This window comes from Artemia sp. Qi Xiang Cuo, chromosome 6 (assembly GCF_049724085.1).
Source record: "Artemia sp. Qi Xiang Cuo chromosome 6, ASM4972408v1, whole genome shotgun sequence".
Lineage (NCBI taxonomy): Eukaryota > Metazoa > Arthropoda > Branchiopoda > Anostraca > Artemiidae > Artemia > Artemia sp. Qi Xiang Cuo.
Genome location: NC_142799.1, coordinates 80249190 through 80265538, shown reverse-complemented (window position 1 = coordinate 80265538; position 16349 = coordinate 80249190). Strand labels below are relative to the sequence as shown.

General features: G+C 37.3%; 1 protein-coding gene across 1 annotated transcript in view; it reads right to left on the bottom strand.

Moving 5' to 3' along the window:
* Positions 1 to 16349, bottom strand: part of LOC148951642 (eukaryotic translation initiation factor 3 subunit A-like) — a 166828-nt gene that overhangs the window by 19040 nt on the left and 131439 nt on the right. Inside the window, exon 11 of the mRNA XM_089091172.1 lies at positions 12226 to 12453. Coding sequence (XP_088947298.1) covers positions 12226 to 12453 — 228 coding nt within the window. The remainder of the gene's footprint in view (positions 1 to 12225; positions 12454 to 16349) is intronic.

Below are 16349 nucleotides of genomic sequence, written 5' to 3'. Positions count from 1 at the left end.
GTTCAACGTAGTTGAAAGTTCTGAAAATTAGGTCTTTGAGGAAGACTCCCCCCACAGCCCTCAGGGCATGGGTTATAAGTTATGCCCTGGGGGCATATAAGGTTTTCATAGAAAGTGTTGTTGAAGAAAACTTCAAAAAGAGCTCTTTAGATTGGAAATTAAAAGGGCTAGTGCCCTTTTTAATAGTGAAAAGTGATTGGAGGGCAACTAACCCCCCTCTCACGCCCACCATTTATCCAAACACATCCAATCAAAATTTTGAAACAGCCATTTTGTTCAACGTAGTTGAAAGTTCTGGAAATTAGGTCTTTGAGGATAATAACTCCCTCAGAGCCCTCAGGGCAAGGGTTACAAGTTATGCCCTGGGGCCATATAAGGTTTTTATTGAAAGCTTTGTCGTAGAAATTTGAAAAAGGGCGCATGCAATTGGAAATTCAAAGGGCTAGTGCCCTTTTTATCAGTCGAAAGTGATTCGACGGCAACTAACCCCTCTCTCACGCCCACCTCTTCCCCAAACACACCCAACCAAAATTTTGAGATAGCCGTTTTGTCAAACGTAGTTGAAAGTTCTGAAAATTAGGTCTTTGAGGATGAATGTTTTCATAGAAAACGTTGTCATAGAAACTTCAAAAAGGGCTCATTCGATTGGAAATTGAAATGGCTAGTCCCCTTTTTAATAGTCGAAAGTGATTAGAGGACAACTAACCCATCTCTCACGCCCACTGTTTATCCAAACACATCCAATCAAAATTTTGAAATAGCAAATTTGTTCAACGTAGTTGAAAGTTTTGGAAATTAGGTCTTTAAGGATGACATCCCCCAACAGCCCTCGGGGCAGGAGCTGTAAGTTAGGTCCCGGGGGCATATAAGGTTTTAATAGAAAGCTTTGTCGTAGAAATTTCAAAAAGGGCTCATTCAATTGAAAATTCAAAGGGCTAGTGCCCTTTTTAGTAGTCGAAAGTGATTAAAGGGCAACTAACCCCCCCCCCTCTTATGCCCACCTTTCCCCCACATCCAATCACATCCAATCCTCTTATGCCAACACATCCAATCAAAGTTTGTATATAGCCATTTCATTTTGTTCAAAGTAGTTGAAAGTTCTGGATACTAGCTCTTTGAGGATGACAATCCCATATAAGGTTTTTATAGAAATCGTTGTCGTAAAAACTTCAAAAAGGGCTCATTCAATTGGAAAACGAAAGAGCTAGTGCCTTTTTAATAGTTAAAACTGATTGGAGGGCAACTAACCCCCCTCTCGGTCTTTGAGATAACCCCCTCAAAGCCCTCAGGGCAATTGTTGTAAGTTATATCCTGGGGGCATCTAAGGTTTTTATACAAAGCACTGTCGTAGAAACTTCAAAACGGCCTCATTTGATTGGAAATTGAAAGGGCTAGTGCCCTTTTTAATATTCGAAAATGAATGGAGAGCCACTAACCCCCCTCTCACGCCCACCATTTCCCCAAACACATATAATTAAAATTTTGAGATATGCGTTTTGTTCAATGTGGTTGAAAGTTCTGAAAATTATGTATTTGAGGATGGAAAGCCCCCAAACCCCTCAGGGCAAGGGTAATAAGATATTCCCTGGGTGCATATAAGGTTTTTATAGAAAGGGTTATCGTAGAAACTTCAAAAAGGGCTCATTCGAATGGAAATTGAAAGGGCCAGTATCCTTTTTAATAGTAGAAAGTGATCGAAGGAAAACTAATCCACCTCTCAAGCCCACCATTTCCACCAACACATCCAATCAAAATTTTGAGATAGTCATTTTTCAACATATTTGAAAGTTCTGCAAATTAGGTCTTTGAGGATGATAGCACCCTCAGAGCCCTCCTGGCAAGGGTTGCAATTTATACCCTGGGGGTATATAAGGGTTTTTATAGAAAGCGTTGTCGTAGATACTTCAAAAAGGGCTCATTCGATGGGGTATTGAAAGGTCTAGGGTAAAGGCACCGATGATTCGACAGTGCAATTTCGGAACCACTGTCGAAATTTTCCTTCAAAACGGGATAGCTCAGGTTAGCACTGACTTAGAGCGCCATCTATTGGTGCCGTCGTTATATTCTGTTAGTGCGAAATGAGGACACTATATCCGGTACAACCAGATATGAAAAGAACAGCCAATTCGGTCAGATTCCTGTTTTCGACATGAAAGGAGCCCCCGACAATTTTTCAGGTATGCAATGTTAAAACTGTCATTACTTGGTTATTTATTGCAAGAAAAGTTGGGATAAGCGCCAATGTGCTGAGATACATCTGATCTTCTTTGAAATGTAGACACACTAGCTTTTTCTTGATAAATGAAAATGGCAACGAATATTACATTATCGAAACTACGTTCCAAGTGTCGAAAGTTCTTGCTTGATGTAGTGGAATACCAGGCGGACTAAAAATGTTCCTTAAGCCGAATTCAAGCGTAAATATCGCCTTTTATTAAGGAATATATTTGTTTGGTATTTATCTTGCATTAGCCTTGCTGATATTTTAGACAAACAATACTGGTTCATCTTAAAACATTGGCGATGTTTTTAAGAAACCATTGAACAAGCAAAACAGATTTGACATTATACGGGGTACAATCCAAGGAATCTCTAATGACACCATAGGCATCATAGCTGTTGATTTTACGGGTGCTTTCTGCACAACGAAAGATTTTGATGATTATTATTTCTAATAATATTTCAGATGAAAGAACATTTAAACAAAAGGTTTTTTTTTAACTTTGAAGTTTTACTTACAGACACTGGATTTTTCCATCATCTGAGGAACTGCCACTTGGCCTCATACCATGCAGGGGCGTAAATTGCTATGGGACAGGGGGGCAGTTGCCCCCCCCAGACCTGGTCCCCCCCCCGACCTGATTTTGCCCCCCCCCCCCAGATTTTTTAGATTATACCCATATTTATCCTTCATCCGAATAAAAATTACAAATTATATCGAATACAAAATCTTACACAAAATGACACGTAGGCTTATGTTTTGGACAAAACTAAGAATCTGCATATGAAAATAAAATCCACTAAATCAAATAAACTTCTTAAATTTCTTGAAATCCACTCCCGTTTTCCTAGACCCTATCCCTTCCGAAATGCTAGTGAAACAATTTTGTTCTACTAAATTTGTTATACTAAATACTATTTGTATTTAATAATGTATATTAAAATTTTTTGTACCGATTTTGTTATACCAAATATTACATACTTGAAGTAATTTTGTTAGTTTTATTACTTCTACTTTTTGCATAGTCTTTTATACTTTTATACATTAAATGAAGTTGAAGAAAAACAAAGAAAGAAGAACATGCGCGTCGAATACATCAGGTTCCGCCCACAAATATTCCCCAAATATCTTGACGGGTGTCAAGTTGGGTCCCGACATGTGACGAAAACAGATAACTTTTTTATTGTGTCGAATTTGTAGGTGTGAAATGCTCTAATTTCAGAAAATTGGAGTTTGGTACCCTTTTCAGATAAAACTTCAAACTTCTCATCAAACAGTTAGATTCCTAAATGTTTTTCCTACATACTGAAACCCTTTTCAAACCAAAAGTCTTTAAATTAAAACTTCTGGAGTAGAAAAACTGGCTTGTTACAAAAACTGTCGAATCATCGGTTCGACACCCAATACGGGTGTCGAATTGGGTTCCGACTTGCGTCGAAAACAGGTAATTTTTTTGTTGTGTCGAATTTGTAGGTGAAAATGCTTTAATTTCGGAAAATTGGAGTTTTGTACCCTTTCCAGACAAAACTTCAAACTTCTCATGAAACAGTTAGATTCCTAGATGTTTTTCTTACATACTGAAACCCTTTTCAAACCTAAAGTCTTTAAACTAAGACTTCTAGAGTAGAAAAACTGGTTTTTTACAAAAACTGTCGAATCATCGGTACCTTTACCCTAGTGTCCTTTTTAATAGTAGAAAGGGATTGGAGGGCAACTAACCCCCCTCTCACGCCCACCATTTCCACAAACACATCCAATCAAAATTTTGAGATACCCATTTTTTCAACGTAGTTGAAAGTTCTGAAAAGTAGGTCTTTGAGGATCATAACCCCCTCAGAGCCCTCAGGGCAAGGGTTGTAAGTTGTGCCATGGGGGAATACAAAGTTTTTATAGAAAGGGTTGTCGTAAAAACTTTAAAAAGGTCTCATTCGATTAGGAATTGTAAGGGCTAGTGTCCTTTTTAATAGTAGAAAGTAATTGGAGGGCAACAAACCCCCCTCTCACGCCCACCATTTCCACAAACCCATCCAATGAAAATTCTGAGATAGCCTTTTTTATACGTAGTTCAAGGTTCTGGAAATTAGGTCTTTGAGGATGATAACCCCCTCAGAGCCCTCAGGCTAAGTGTTACAAGTTATGCTCCGGGGGCATATAAGGTTCTTATAGAAAGCATTGTCGTAGAAACTTTAAAAAGTGTTGTCATAGAAACTTCAGAAATTGAAAGGGCAAGTGATCTAATTAAACGTTGAAAGTGATTGGAGGGCAAATAACCCCCCTCTCATATCCACCATTTCCCCAACACATTCAATCAAAATTTTTAGATAGCAATTTTGTTCAAGGTAGTTCAAAGTTCTGTAAATTGGGTCATTGAGGATGACACCCCTCCCCCCTCAGCCCTCAGGGTAAGGGTTGTAAGTTATGCTCTGGGGGCATATGAGGTTTTTATAGAAAAGGTTGTCGTAGACACTTCAAAAGGGCTCATTCGATTGGAACTTAAAAGGGCTAGTGTCCTATTTAATAGTAGAAAGTGATTTGACGGAAACTAAATCCCCTCTCACGCCCATCCTTCCCCCAACACATCCAATGTACGGTATACCCTGGGGGTATATAAGGTTTTTTAAAGAAAATGTTGTAGTAAAAACTTCAAAATGAGCTCATTCGATTAGAAATTGAAAGTACTACTGCCCTTTTCATTAGTCGAAAGTGATTGGAGAGCAACTAACCCCCCTCTCACGCCCATCATTTCCCCAATAACATTCAATCAACATTTTGAGATAGCCATTTTGTTCAACGTGGTTAAAAGGTCCAGAAGTTAAGTCTTTGAGGATGACAAACCCCCTACAACCCTCAGGGTAAAGGTTGTAAATTATGCCCTGGGGGCATATAAGGTTTTTTTTTATAGAAAGCGTTGTCGTAGAAACTTCAAAAAGGGCTCATTCATTGGGAATTCAGACGGTTAGCAACCTTATTAATAGTCAAAAGCGATCGGAGGGCGAATGCCCCCCCCCTAAGCCCATCATTTCCCCACCCACTTTTTATCAGTATTTTGATATAGCCATTTTGTTGAAAGTAGTTGAAGGGTCTGAGAACCATGTCTTTGAGTATGACAACCCCCCCTGTCGTCAGGGCTAAGGTTGTAAGTTATGCCCTGGGGGCATATAAGGTTTCCAAAGAAACCGTTGTCGTAAAAGCTTCAAAAAAGGTTCGTTTGATTGAAAATTGAGAGGACTAGTGCCTTTTTTATTTTCGAAAACGATCAGAGGGCAAATGCTCCCCCACACCCATCATTTCCCCAAACACTTCCAATCAAAATTTTGAGATAACAATTTTGTTCTATGCATTTGAAAGGTCTGGAAATTATGTCTTTGAGGATAACAAATTCCCCCAGCCCTTAGGACAAAGGTTGTAAGTTATGGCCTGGGCATATAAGGTTTTTATAGAAATTATGGTCATATAAACTTCGGAGGGGGCTCATTGGATTGGTAATCAGACCCTCTAGTGCTCTTTTTAAGAGTCAATGTGATTGGAGGGCATCAATAAATAGATTATACCCAAAACAAACAGAAACTAAAATAAGTCAAATTCAAAACGAGCAGAAATCAATCTAAATAGGGTTCTTGACCCTAGGTTTTTTAAAAGACAGAATTTAATTTGTACTTTACTGAAAAAAGTTCTCTTAGATGTTTTAACTTTTATAACTTTTAGACATCAAAACTTAATTCAGATTTTAAGGAATAAATAACAGCATATGTATATTAAACTGACAATGCACATTTTTTTTTTTTCAGTAAAGTAAAAATTATATTCTGGCTTTTAGAAAGCATAGGGTTTAGAACTCTACTCATATTAATTTCTGCTGGTTTTGAGTTTGACTCTATTGTTTATTTTAATTTCTGTTTGTTTTGGGTTTTATTTATTTAGTGATACTGATTTGGGGGAGTTGTCTGCTTGGTATATTATTTGATTCTATTTTCGTTCATTTTTGGTTTAATGGAGTTCTTTACTTTTTTTGAAAAACTTATTTTGTGCAAAAATTTTTTTAAATTAATCTACTTAGAATCGCCAAGAAAACCTCATTCATCTATTTAGAATTACCATTAATTTTCTTGACACACATATTATCTTTAGCATCAATCTCTTTTTAATGCTTTGGTTATTATTGTCGGGGGTCGTTCTTTACTTATAGGTCGTTATCATAAACTGTTTGAAATAACTGTAATTAAGAAGAAATATTGAAGCACCTTAGACAGGTTGTCTTTGAGTGGTATAAATCTAACCAATGTCATAAACACTAATTCATTTTTTATTCTGATACGATCTACGTTTCATTTTGAAATGTTGATTCTCGTTTAATATGTTTGAAATGTTGATTCACATAAAATTGATTCTCATTTTTTTAACGTAAATGACACATTCTACATACCTGCTATAACGAATTTACTTATATTCTTTATACGCAATGTAGTTATCATCATATATACTCAAATAACTTCAATTTCTTAATCAAACAAACTTTTTTCTCTGGTTATAATTATCCAAAATCTCAGGGTTCTTGTCTTTTATATAATAAACACTCGAGAAGTTTGGTTAATGCTAATGAACAAACTATAATGAAAATATAATACTTTATTAGCAAAATTGTGAAAACTACAACATGGTAATATGCACCCAGAACCCAGAAATGTCCTCAAGAATTGCGTTAAAATAAACTCTGCCTTCTACCTTTACTGCCGCCCGCCACATGTACTGGAATGGTGGGATGTACCTCGGTGCTGTTTGTTCCTCCACTTTGCAGAACTCCACATTCTCTCTACTTTTTTGGTAGATGCGCCGGTTTATACGTCAACAAAATTATGGGTGCAAATTGACGGTTTTCAAACATAGCTTAGTGTTTGACTTCCAAAAATATTGCTTCTCATAAGAGTACAAAGTTATGGTGTGTCCATTGACACACAGTTTTGTTTTGGGCAACAGCCCCTTATCCTAGAATAATATAAATGCCTATTCTTCGGTCCTTGGCAAATACCAAGTCTTAATTTGAACATCCATGGTGAGACACTATATTCTATCACTAGTCAAAACAAACTAACCGGTGTCCTCAAGAATCGCGTTAGTAATGAACTAAAATGAACTAGATCAAGAAACGTGTTAATAATGAACTTTGTCTTTGAGACCGTCAGCCGACGCCGAAGCTCTAATATTTCATAATTCACAAATGACCATAAAGTATACTATTTTCACCATATTTCTTTATTTTTTATTAGCATTAACACAACTTCACTTCTCAAGTGTGTTTTATGTAATAGACAAAAGAAATGTAACAAAAGAAATGTAAAGAAAGTGAAGAAAGCATTAAAATATGAACCAAGGAGGTGAAAAGTGGAGGCCATGGATAAAATTGCCGAGGATCTGAAGATGCAGCTAGACGGAATAATAGTAAAATATTGTACTGGCACGTTAACAAATTGAGAGGGAGTAGTCAGTCCGGACTTGGCCCCGTTAAAGATAGGAATGGGGTCGCAATTAGCGATAAGGAAAAAACTAAAGAGAGATGGGCCGAACAATTTGAGAACTTGCTTAACCCAGATAGAGTTGCAGGAAAAAATATAGAGGAAAATGAAAAAGTTTGTGATACCTTGGATGTGAAGGAAGATTTGTTTTGTGAGGAGGAATTAGCAACAGTACTAAAAGGATTAAAGAATAATAAAGCTCCAGGTGCTGATAGGGTGGTAAATGAGTTTCTTAAATATGGTGGCTCTGAGGTTAGAAATAAGTTATTGAAGATTATGAATATGATGTTTGAAAAAGGGGAAGTACCAAACGATTATAGGAACACCTTACTTAAGCCACTTTATAAGAAAGGTGATAAGAGTGAGTGTGGTAATTATCGAGGCATTAGTCTGGTCTCTGTAGGTAGCAAATTACTTAGTAATATGATACTTTTTAGACTGAGAGATGCCGTAGACAAAGTTTTAAGAGAAGAACAGTGCGGTTTTAGAAAAGGTAGAGGATGTGTCGACCAAATTTTCACTCTTAGGCTAATAATTGAGAAGTGACTGAGTCTTCATACACCTTTGGTTCTCAGTTTTATAGATTAAGATCAAGCGTTCGATTCTGTTGATAGAAGAGCTTTAGTAAAGGTTTTATCCTTGTATGATATATCAGATAGATACATTAAAGTAACGGGTGCTATGAACGAGAATAACATTACTGCTTTTCAGGTAGGAAGTGAAGTTAGTATCTGGTTTCGCGTTAAATCAAGGGTTAGGCAAGGTTGTGTTCTATCCCCCTTTATATGGATTATTTTGATGGACTTTGTTTTAAGCAGCACATGAAAGGCAATGGGAGACCACGGAATCAAATGGGGAGGAAAAAGTCTCCTGGACTTGGATTATACTACTACTACTACTAACAACTCATCACAGCACCAAGCCGCCTGAGGCCAACACAACTACGCACGCTCCTCCTCCACCCCAATTGATTCAAAGCCTCCCTTTTTACACCCGCCACAAAGTTCCCATTTCCTTTAAATCTTTCTTTATGACGTCCTCCCACCCCAGACGGCGACGACATGCTTTCCGTTTAGCCCTAGATGGTTGGCCGAAAAGAACAATCTTAGGCAATCTGTCATCCTTCATCCGCACAACACGCCCTAACTACCTCAACCTTTCTTTCATTATAGACCTAGAAAGCGGTATTGAACCACATTTTTCGTATAGCCTATTGTTTGAAATACGGTCAGTCAGCCAGGTACCCAGAACAATCCTTAAGCAATTTCTCTGAAAAACATCTAGCAAATCTTCATCCGCTTTTCGGAGCGTCCATGCTTCAGAGCCATATTTGACCACTGTCATCACTGTAGCTTCTAAGATTCTAATCTTGGTTTGCAGACTTATCTTCCTATTCTTCCAGACTTTTTTTAACTGTGAAAAAACACCCTGAGCCTTGGCTATTCTATTTTTAACATCTTCACTGCTCCCACCATCTTTACTACTTTACTAATAATACAACCAAGGTAAGTGAAGCTGCCCACCTGATCAATCTTTTCATTACCCAACGTCACCTTTTCATCTTCACTTATTCCTAGCCTTAGTGACTTAGTCTTCCTAACATTAATTTTCAAACCAATACTAGCACCCTGAACTCGCAAAACCTCTAAAACTTCGTTCATTTTGCTTACACTTTCATCTAGGATGCTTAAATCATCAGCATAATCCATTTCCAGGAGACTTTTTCCTCCCCATTGGATTCCGTGGTCTCCCATTGCCTTTCCAGTGCTCTTTAAAACAAAGTCCATCAAAATAATCCATATAAAGGGGGATGGAACACAACCCTGCTTAACTCCTGATTTAATACAAAACCAGCTGCTAACCTCATTTCCCAACATAACATAATCATTTTTATTCTAGTAAATAGCAATAATCTCTTTAATGTATTTGTATGGTATAACATACAATTATAAAACCTTTGATAAATCTCCTCTATCAACAGAATTTATCTATTGATAATAATATATAAAAATAAGTACCAAAGGTGTTTGAAAACTTAGGCACTTCTCAATTATTAACCTAAGAGTGAAAATTTGGTCGACACATCCTCTACCTTTTCTAAAACCGCACTGTTCTTCTCTTAAAACCTTGTCTACGGCATCTCTCAGTCTAAAAATTACCATATTACTAAGTGATTTACTACCAACAGAGACCAGACTAATGACTCGATAATTACCACACTCATTCCTATAATCTTTTTCATACAGTGGCTTAATTAAGGTTTTCCAAAAATCACTAAGTACTTCCTCTTTTTCAAAAATAATATTCATAATTTTCAGTAAATTATTTCTAACCTCAGAGCCACCATATTTAAGAAACTCATTTACCACCCTATCAGCACCTGGAGCCTTATTATTCTTTAATCCTTTTAGTACTGTTGCTAGTTCCTCCTCACAAAACAAATCTTCCTTCACATCCAAGGTATCACAAACTTTTTCATACTCCTCTATATTTTTTTCTGCAAATCCATCTCGGTTAAGCAAGTTCTGAAAATGTTCGGCCCATCTCGCTTTAGTTTTTTCCTTATCGCTAATTGCCACCCCATTCCTATCTTTAACTGGGACAATTCCGGATTGACTACTCCCTCTCAATTTGTTAACGTGCCAGTACAATTTTTTACTATTATGCCGTCTAGCTGCATATTCTAAATCCTCGGCAATTTTATCCATGGCCTCCACTTCACACCTCCTTAGTTCATATTTCAATGCTTTCTCCACTTTCTTTACATTGCTTTTGTTTTCATGCGATCTATCACTCAGATAAGTCCTTTCTCCTTTCTATTAAACATAAAGCTTTTTTACTAATATTCTTTACTGCAGTCCTAGCTTTCTTCCCTAATACACCTTCAGCAGCTTCATAAATTATTTTTCTTAAAATTATTCCAACAAACTTCCACATTATCAAATTTTAAACTCTCAAGTTTACTATTCAACTGTTCCTGGAACGTTTCTCTAAAATTTTCATCCTGGAGTCTACCAACATCATAACTTCCCGTGAGGTAGTTACTCTTCCGATATTTCAGCTTCAAATTAACCCTTGACACTACTAGATGGTGATCTTTACTTTTAACCTCAATAATAACACTCCTATATACCCTAGTATCTTGTATTGACCCTGCCAGTCTTCGGTTTACTATAACATAATCAATAAGGTTTGCTGTCTTACCATCACGTGAAGATCATGTTAGCTTATGAGCCATTTTATGACCAAACACCGTATTGGTTATAATTAGATTGTTATACCTACAAAATTGCAAAAGTCTGTATCCATTACTGTTTTCTTTTCCTACACCAAATTTACCTAAGCTGGGATACCATCTATCGTTATTTCTACCAACCTGGGCGTTAAAATCTCCCAGTAATAACATCATATTTCTACCTGGGACCTTGTCTATTTGCTCCTGTGTGGACTTGGATTATGCTGATGATTTAAGCATCCTAGATGAAAGTGTGAGCAAAATGAATGAAGTTTTAGAGGTTTTGCGAGTTCAGGGTGCTAGAATAGGTTTGAAAAATAATTTAAAGAAGACTAAGTCACTAAGTATAGGAATAGGTGAAGATGAAAAGGTGAAGTTTGATAATGAAAAGATTGATCAGGTGGGCAGCTTCACTTACCTTGGTTGTATTATTAGTAAATTAGTAAAGATGGTGGGAGCAGTGAAGATGTTAAAAATAGAATAGCTAAGGCTCAGGAAGTTTTTTCACAGTTAAAAAAAGTCTGAAAGAATAGGAAGATAAGTCTGCAGACAAAGATTAGAATATTAGAAGCTACAGTGATGACAGTGGTCAAATATGGCTCGGAAGCATGGACGCTTCAAAAAGTGGCTGAAGATTTGCTAAATGTTTTCCAGAGAAATTTATTACGGATTGTTCTGAGTACCCCGCTGACTGACTATATTTCTAACAATATTCTATAAGAAAAATGTTGTTCAATACAGAGTTCTAGGGCTACGAGGAAAGAAAGGTTGAGATAGCTAGGGCACGATGTTCGGATGAAGGATGACAGATTGCCGAAGATTATTCTTTTCGGTCAACCATCTAGGGCTAAAAGGAAAGCAGGTCGTCCCCGTCTGGGGTGGGAGGACGTCATAAAGAAAGATTTAAAGGAAGAGGGAACTTCGTGGGAGAGTGTGAAAAGGGAGGCTTTGAATAGATTGGGGTGGAGGATGAGCGTGCGTAACTGTGTTGGACTCAGGCGACTTGGTGCTGCGGTGAGTTGTTAGTAGTAGTAGTAGTAGTAATCTTAGAAATATAATAAAAAAGTAAAGAATATTCAAATTAGAAAACAATGCCGAATTGATCAACCTTTGTCCGGCATCACAGCCATATTTTGATAAAAACCAATAAGCAAAAATTGGCTATTTTGACAAATGAAAGGAAACTATCACAACTAAATTTCTTGTTTAATCTTGTGTATTAATAAATTCGAATTTGAAAATAAACATCGACAGCTTACTTGTAAGAAGTAGTAACTATCAAATTCATCATCAGATAAATCACTGGGAGTTTCTTCTGGCTCGTCGCAGCTGTCCGATTCGCTTCCAGTTCCAGCGTTGTCTTTCATATGGCATCGCAGACTAGTGTTAAGGTCTCGGTGGACTTTACTTTGTTCAGAAAAATGTTCAGTAATTGAAAATTGTTGCATATGAGAGTGAGCAGAGGGCATACAAAGTGTGGAACCACCCTTTGGAGAAAAAAGAAATATGATTGTCAACGATTCTTTCAATGTATTAATTTTCACACTCCTTCACAAACTAATGATCTAAATTTAAACAAATTTAAGAGAAAAAAATTGCGAAAGACTTAAAAGTAAAGATCACCATCTAGTAGTGTCAAAGGTTAATTTAAAACTGAAATATCGGAAGGGTAACTACCTCCCGAGAAGTTATGATGTTGGTAAACTCCAGGATGAGAATTTGAGAGAAACTTTCCAGGAACAGTTCAATACTAAACTTGAGAGTTTAAAATTTGATAATGTGGAAGATGGTTAGAATAATTTTAGAAAAATAATTTGCGAAGTTGCTGAAGGTGTATTAGGGAAGAAAGCTAGAACTGTAGCTAAGAATATTAGTGAAAAAGCTTTATGTTTAACAAAAAGGAGAAAGGACTTGTACAAGAATTAGCTGAGTGATAGATCATACGAAAACAAAAGAAATGAAAAGAAAGCGGAGAAAAGATTAAAATATAAAATACGAAGATATGAAGTGGAGATTATGGAGAAAATTGGCATGGATCTGAAAGAGGCAGCTAGACGAAATAATAGAAATATTATTCATTGACGTGTTAACAAATTGAGAGGGAGGAGTCAATCCGAAATTGGCCCAGTTAAAGATAGGAATGCGATTGCAATTAGCTATAAGGGAAAAACTAAAGTGAGATGGGCAGAATATTTTAAGAATTTGTTAAACTGAGGAACAGTTACAGGAAAAGATATAGAGGAAAATGAAAAAGTTTGTGATGCCTTGGATGTGAAGGAAGATTTGTTTTGTGAGGAAGAATTAGCAATAGTACCAAAAGTATTAAAAAATAATAAAGCTCCAGGTGCAGATAGTGTGGTAAATTAGTTCCTTAAATATGGTGGCTCGGAAGTACCTAACGATTTTAGGAAAACCTTAATTAAGCCACTTTACAAGAAAGGTGATAAAAGTGAGTGTGGTAATTATCGAGGCATTAGTCTGGTCTCTGTAGGTAGCAAATTACTTAGTAGTATGATACTTTTTAGACTGAGAGATGCCGTAGACAAAGTTTTAAGAGAAGAACAGTGCGGTTTTAGAAAAGGTAGAGAATGTGTCGACCAATTTTCACTCTCAGGCTAATAATTGAGAAGTGCCTGAATGTTCAAACACCTTTGGTCCTCAGTTTTATAGATTACGAGCAAGCGTTCGATTCTGTTGATAGAAGAGCTTTAGTAAAAATTTTATCCTTGTATGGTATACCAGACAAATATATTAAAGTGATTAGTGCTATGTATGAGAATAATACTGCTGTGGTTAAGGTAGGAAATGAGGTTAGCAGCTGGTTTTGTATTAAATCAGGACTTAAGCAGGGTTGTGTTCTATCCCCTTTATATGGATTATTTGGTTGGACTTTGTCTTAAGGAGCACAGGAAAGACAATGGGAGACCACGCAATCAAATGGGGAAGAAAAAGTTTCCTGGAATTGGTTTATGCTGATGATCTAAGCATCCTAGATGAAAGTGTGAGCAAAATGAATGAAGTTTTAGAGGTTTTGCGAGATCGGGGTGCTAGAATAGGTTTGAAAATTAATTTTAGGAAGATTCAGTCACTAAGGCTAGGAATAAGTGAAGATGAAAAGGTGACGTTGGGTAATGAAAAGATTGATCAGTTGGGCAGCTTCACTTACCTTGGTTGTATTATTAGTAAAGATGGTGGGAACAGTGAAGATGTTAAAAATAGATTACCCAAGGCTCAGGGTGTTTTTTCAAAGTTAAAAAAGTTTGGAAGAATAGGAAGGTAAGTCTGCAAACCAAGATTAGAATATTAGAAGCTACAGTGATGACAGTGGTCAAATATGGCTCTGAAGTATGGACGCTCCGCAAAGCGGATGAAGATTTACTAGATGTTTTCCAGAGAAATTCTTTAAGGATTGTTCTGGGTACCCGGCTGACTGACCGTATTTCAAACAATAGGCTATACGAAAAATGTGGTTCAATACCGCTCTCTAGGGCTATAATGAAAGAAAGGCTGAGGTGGTTAGGGCACGTTGTGCAGATGAAAGATGACAGATTGCCAAAGATTGTTCTTTCTGGCCAACCATCTTGGGCTAAATGGAAAGCAGGTTGTCCCCGTCTGGGGCGGGAGGACGTCATAAAGAAATATTTAAAGGAAATGGGAACTTCTTGGGAGGGTGTAAAAAATGAGGCTTTGAATTGATTGGGGTGAAGGAGGAGCGTGCGTAGCTGTGTTGGTTTCAGGTGGCTTGGTGCTGCGGTGAGTTGTTAGTAGTAGTAGTAGTTAAACTGCGTGGAACCAAAAGGCTATCTCAAAATTGTTAATGGATGAGTTTGGGGAAATGGTGGGAGTGGAAGGAGTGTTAGTTGCCTCCCAATCACTTTCGATTATTAAAAAGGGCACTAACCATTTCCATTTCCAATCGAATGAGTCCTTTTTGAAATTTCTACGACAACGCGTTCTATAAAACCATATACGCCCCCAGGGCATAATGTACAATCCTTGCTCTGAGGGCTGTGGGGGAGTTGTCATCCTCAAAGACCTAATTTCCAGAACTTTCAACCACGTTGGACAAAATGGCTATCTTAAAATTTGTATTGGATGTGTTTGGGGAAAAGGTGGGCGTGAGCCAATCACTTTCGACTATTAAAAAGGGCACTAGCCCTTTGAATTTCCAATCGAATGAGCCTTTTTTAAAGTTTATACGACAACGCCATCTATAAAAACCTTATATGCCCCCAGAGAATAACTTACAACCCTTGCCGTGAGGGCTGTGGCTGAGTGTCCTCCTCAAAAACATAATTTCTATCAAGAGATAAACAACGCTGAACAAAATGGCTATCTCACAATTTTGATTGGATGTGTTTCGGGAAATGGTGGGCGTGGAAGGGGTGTTAGTTGCCTTCCATTCACTTTCGAGTATTAAAAAGGGCACAAGCCACTCCGATTTCCAGTCGAATGAGCCCTTTTCGAAGTCTCTACGACAACTTCTTCGATACGAAGTGCCCTGGTCTAAAGAAAAACCATAATAAATAATACTTTTTGCCAACATCGTTCTTATATGCCCCCAGGGCATAACTTAAAACCCTTGCCCTGAGGTTTGTGGGGGAGTGACCTCCTCAAAAACATATTTTCTATCTGGAAATCAACTACGCTGAACAAAATGGCTATCTCAAAATTTTGATTGGATGTATTTGGGGGAATGATGGGCGTGAGGGGGGGGGGGCTAGTTGCCCTGAAATCACTTTCGACTATTAAAAAGGGCACTAGCCACTCCAATTTCCAATCGAATTAGCCCTTTTCGAAATTTCTACGACAACTCCTTCGATACGAAGTACCCTGGTCTTAAGACCAAAAAAAAAAAAAAAAATGATAATACATTGTGCTAACATCGTTCTTTACTTAGGCAGCGCTATTGCGCTGCCTATGATATCAAAGTTGCCTCCTCAAAAAGAACCAGATGTGTAGGATTTTCAAGTATATGCAGGGCCAAGGCGGAATCAAAGTTGTCAGTTTTATTTTCCAATCTCATGTAATCCTCAATTTCTCTATTTTCCAATCTCAATCTCCCCCGAGGTTTTAGGTTAGGCGTACGAAACGAGGTGTGTTTATTTGTTAAATACGTTTTACCCCGACAATTGTTCTGCATAGGAATAAGTTTTCTCAAATTATTCAGTGGTCGATTCGAGACTCCCAATACCAGAATACAAACGATAATCGAATCAGAGGATTAATAATTGGAAATCTCTCTTTATACATACAAAAAAAATTGCTCCGGTTAATTTGAGCCATAGCTTCCCAATGTGACGCAAAATTATCAGCGACACATTTACCACTTGATTTTCAAACGATTCTATAAAACTACACAGAAACTTTAAAAGCAACCCAA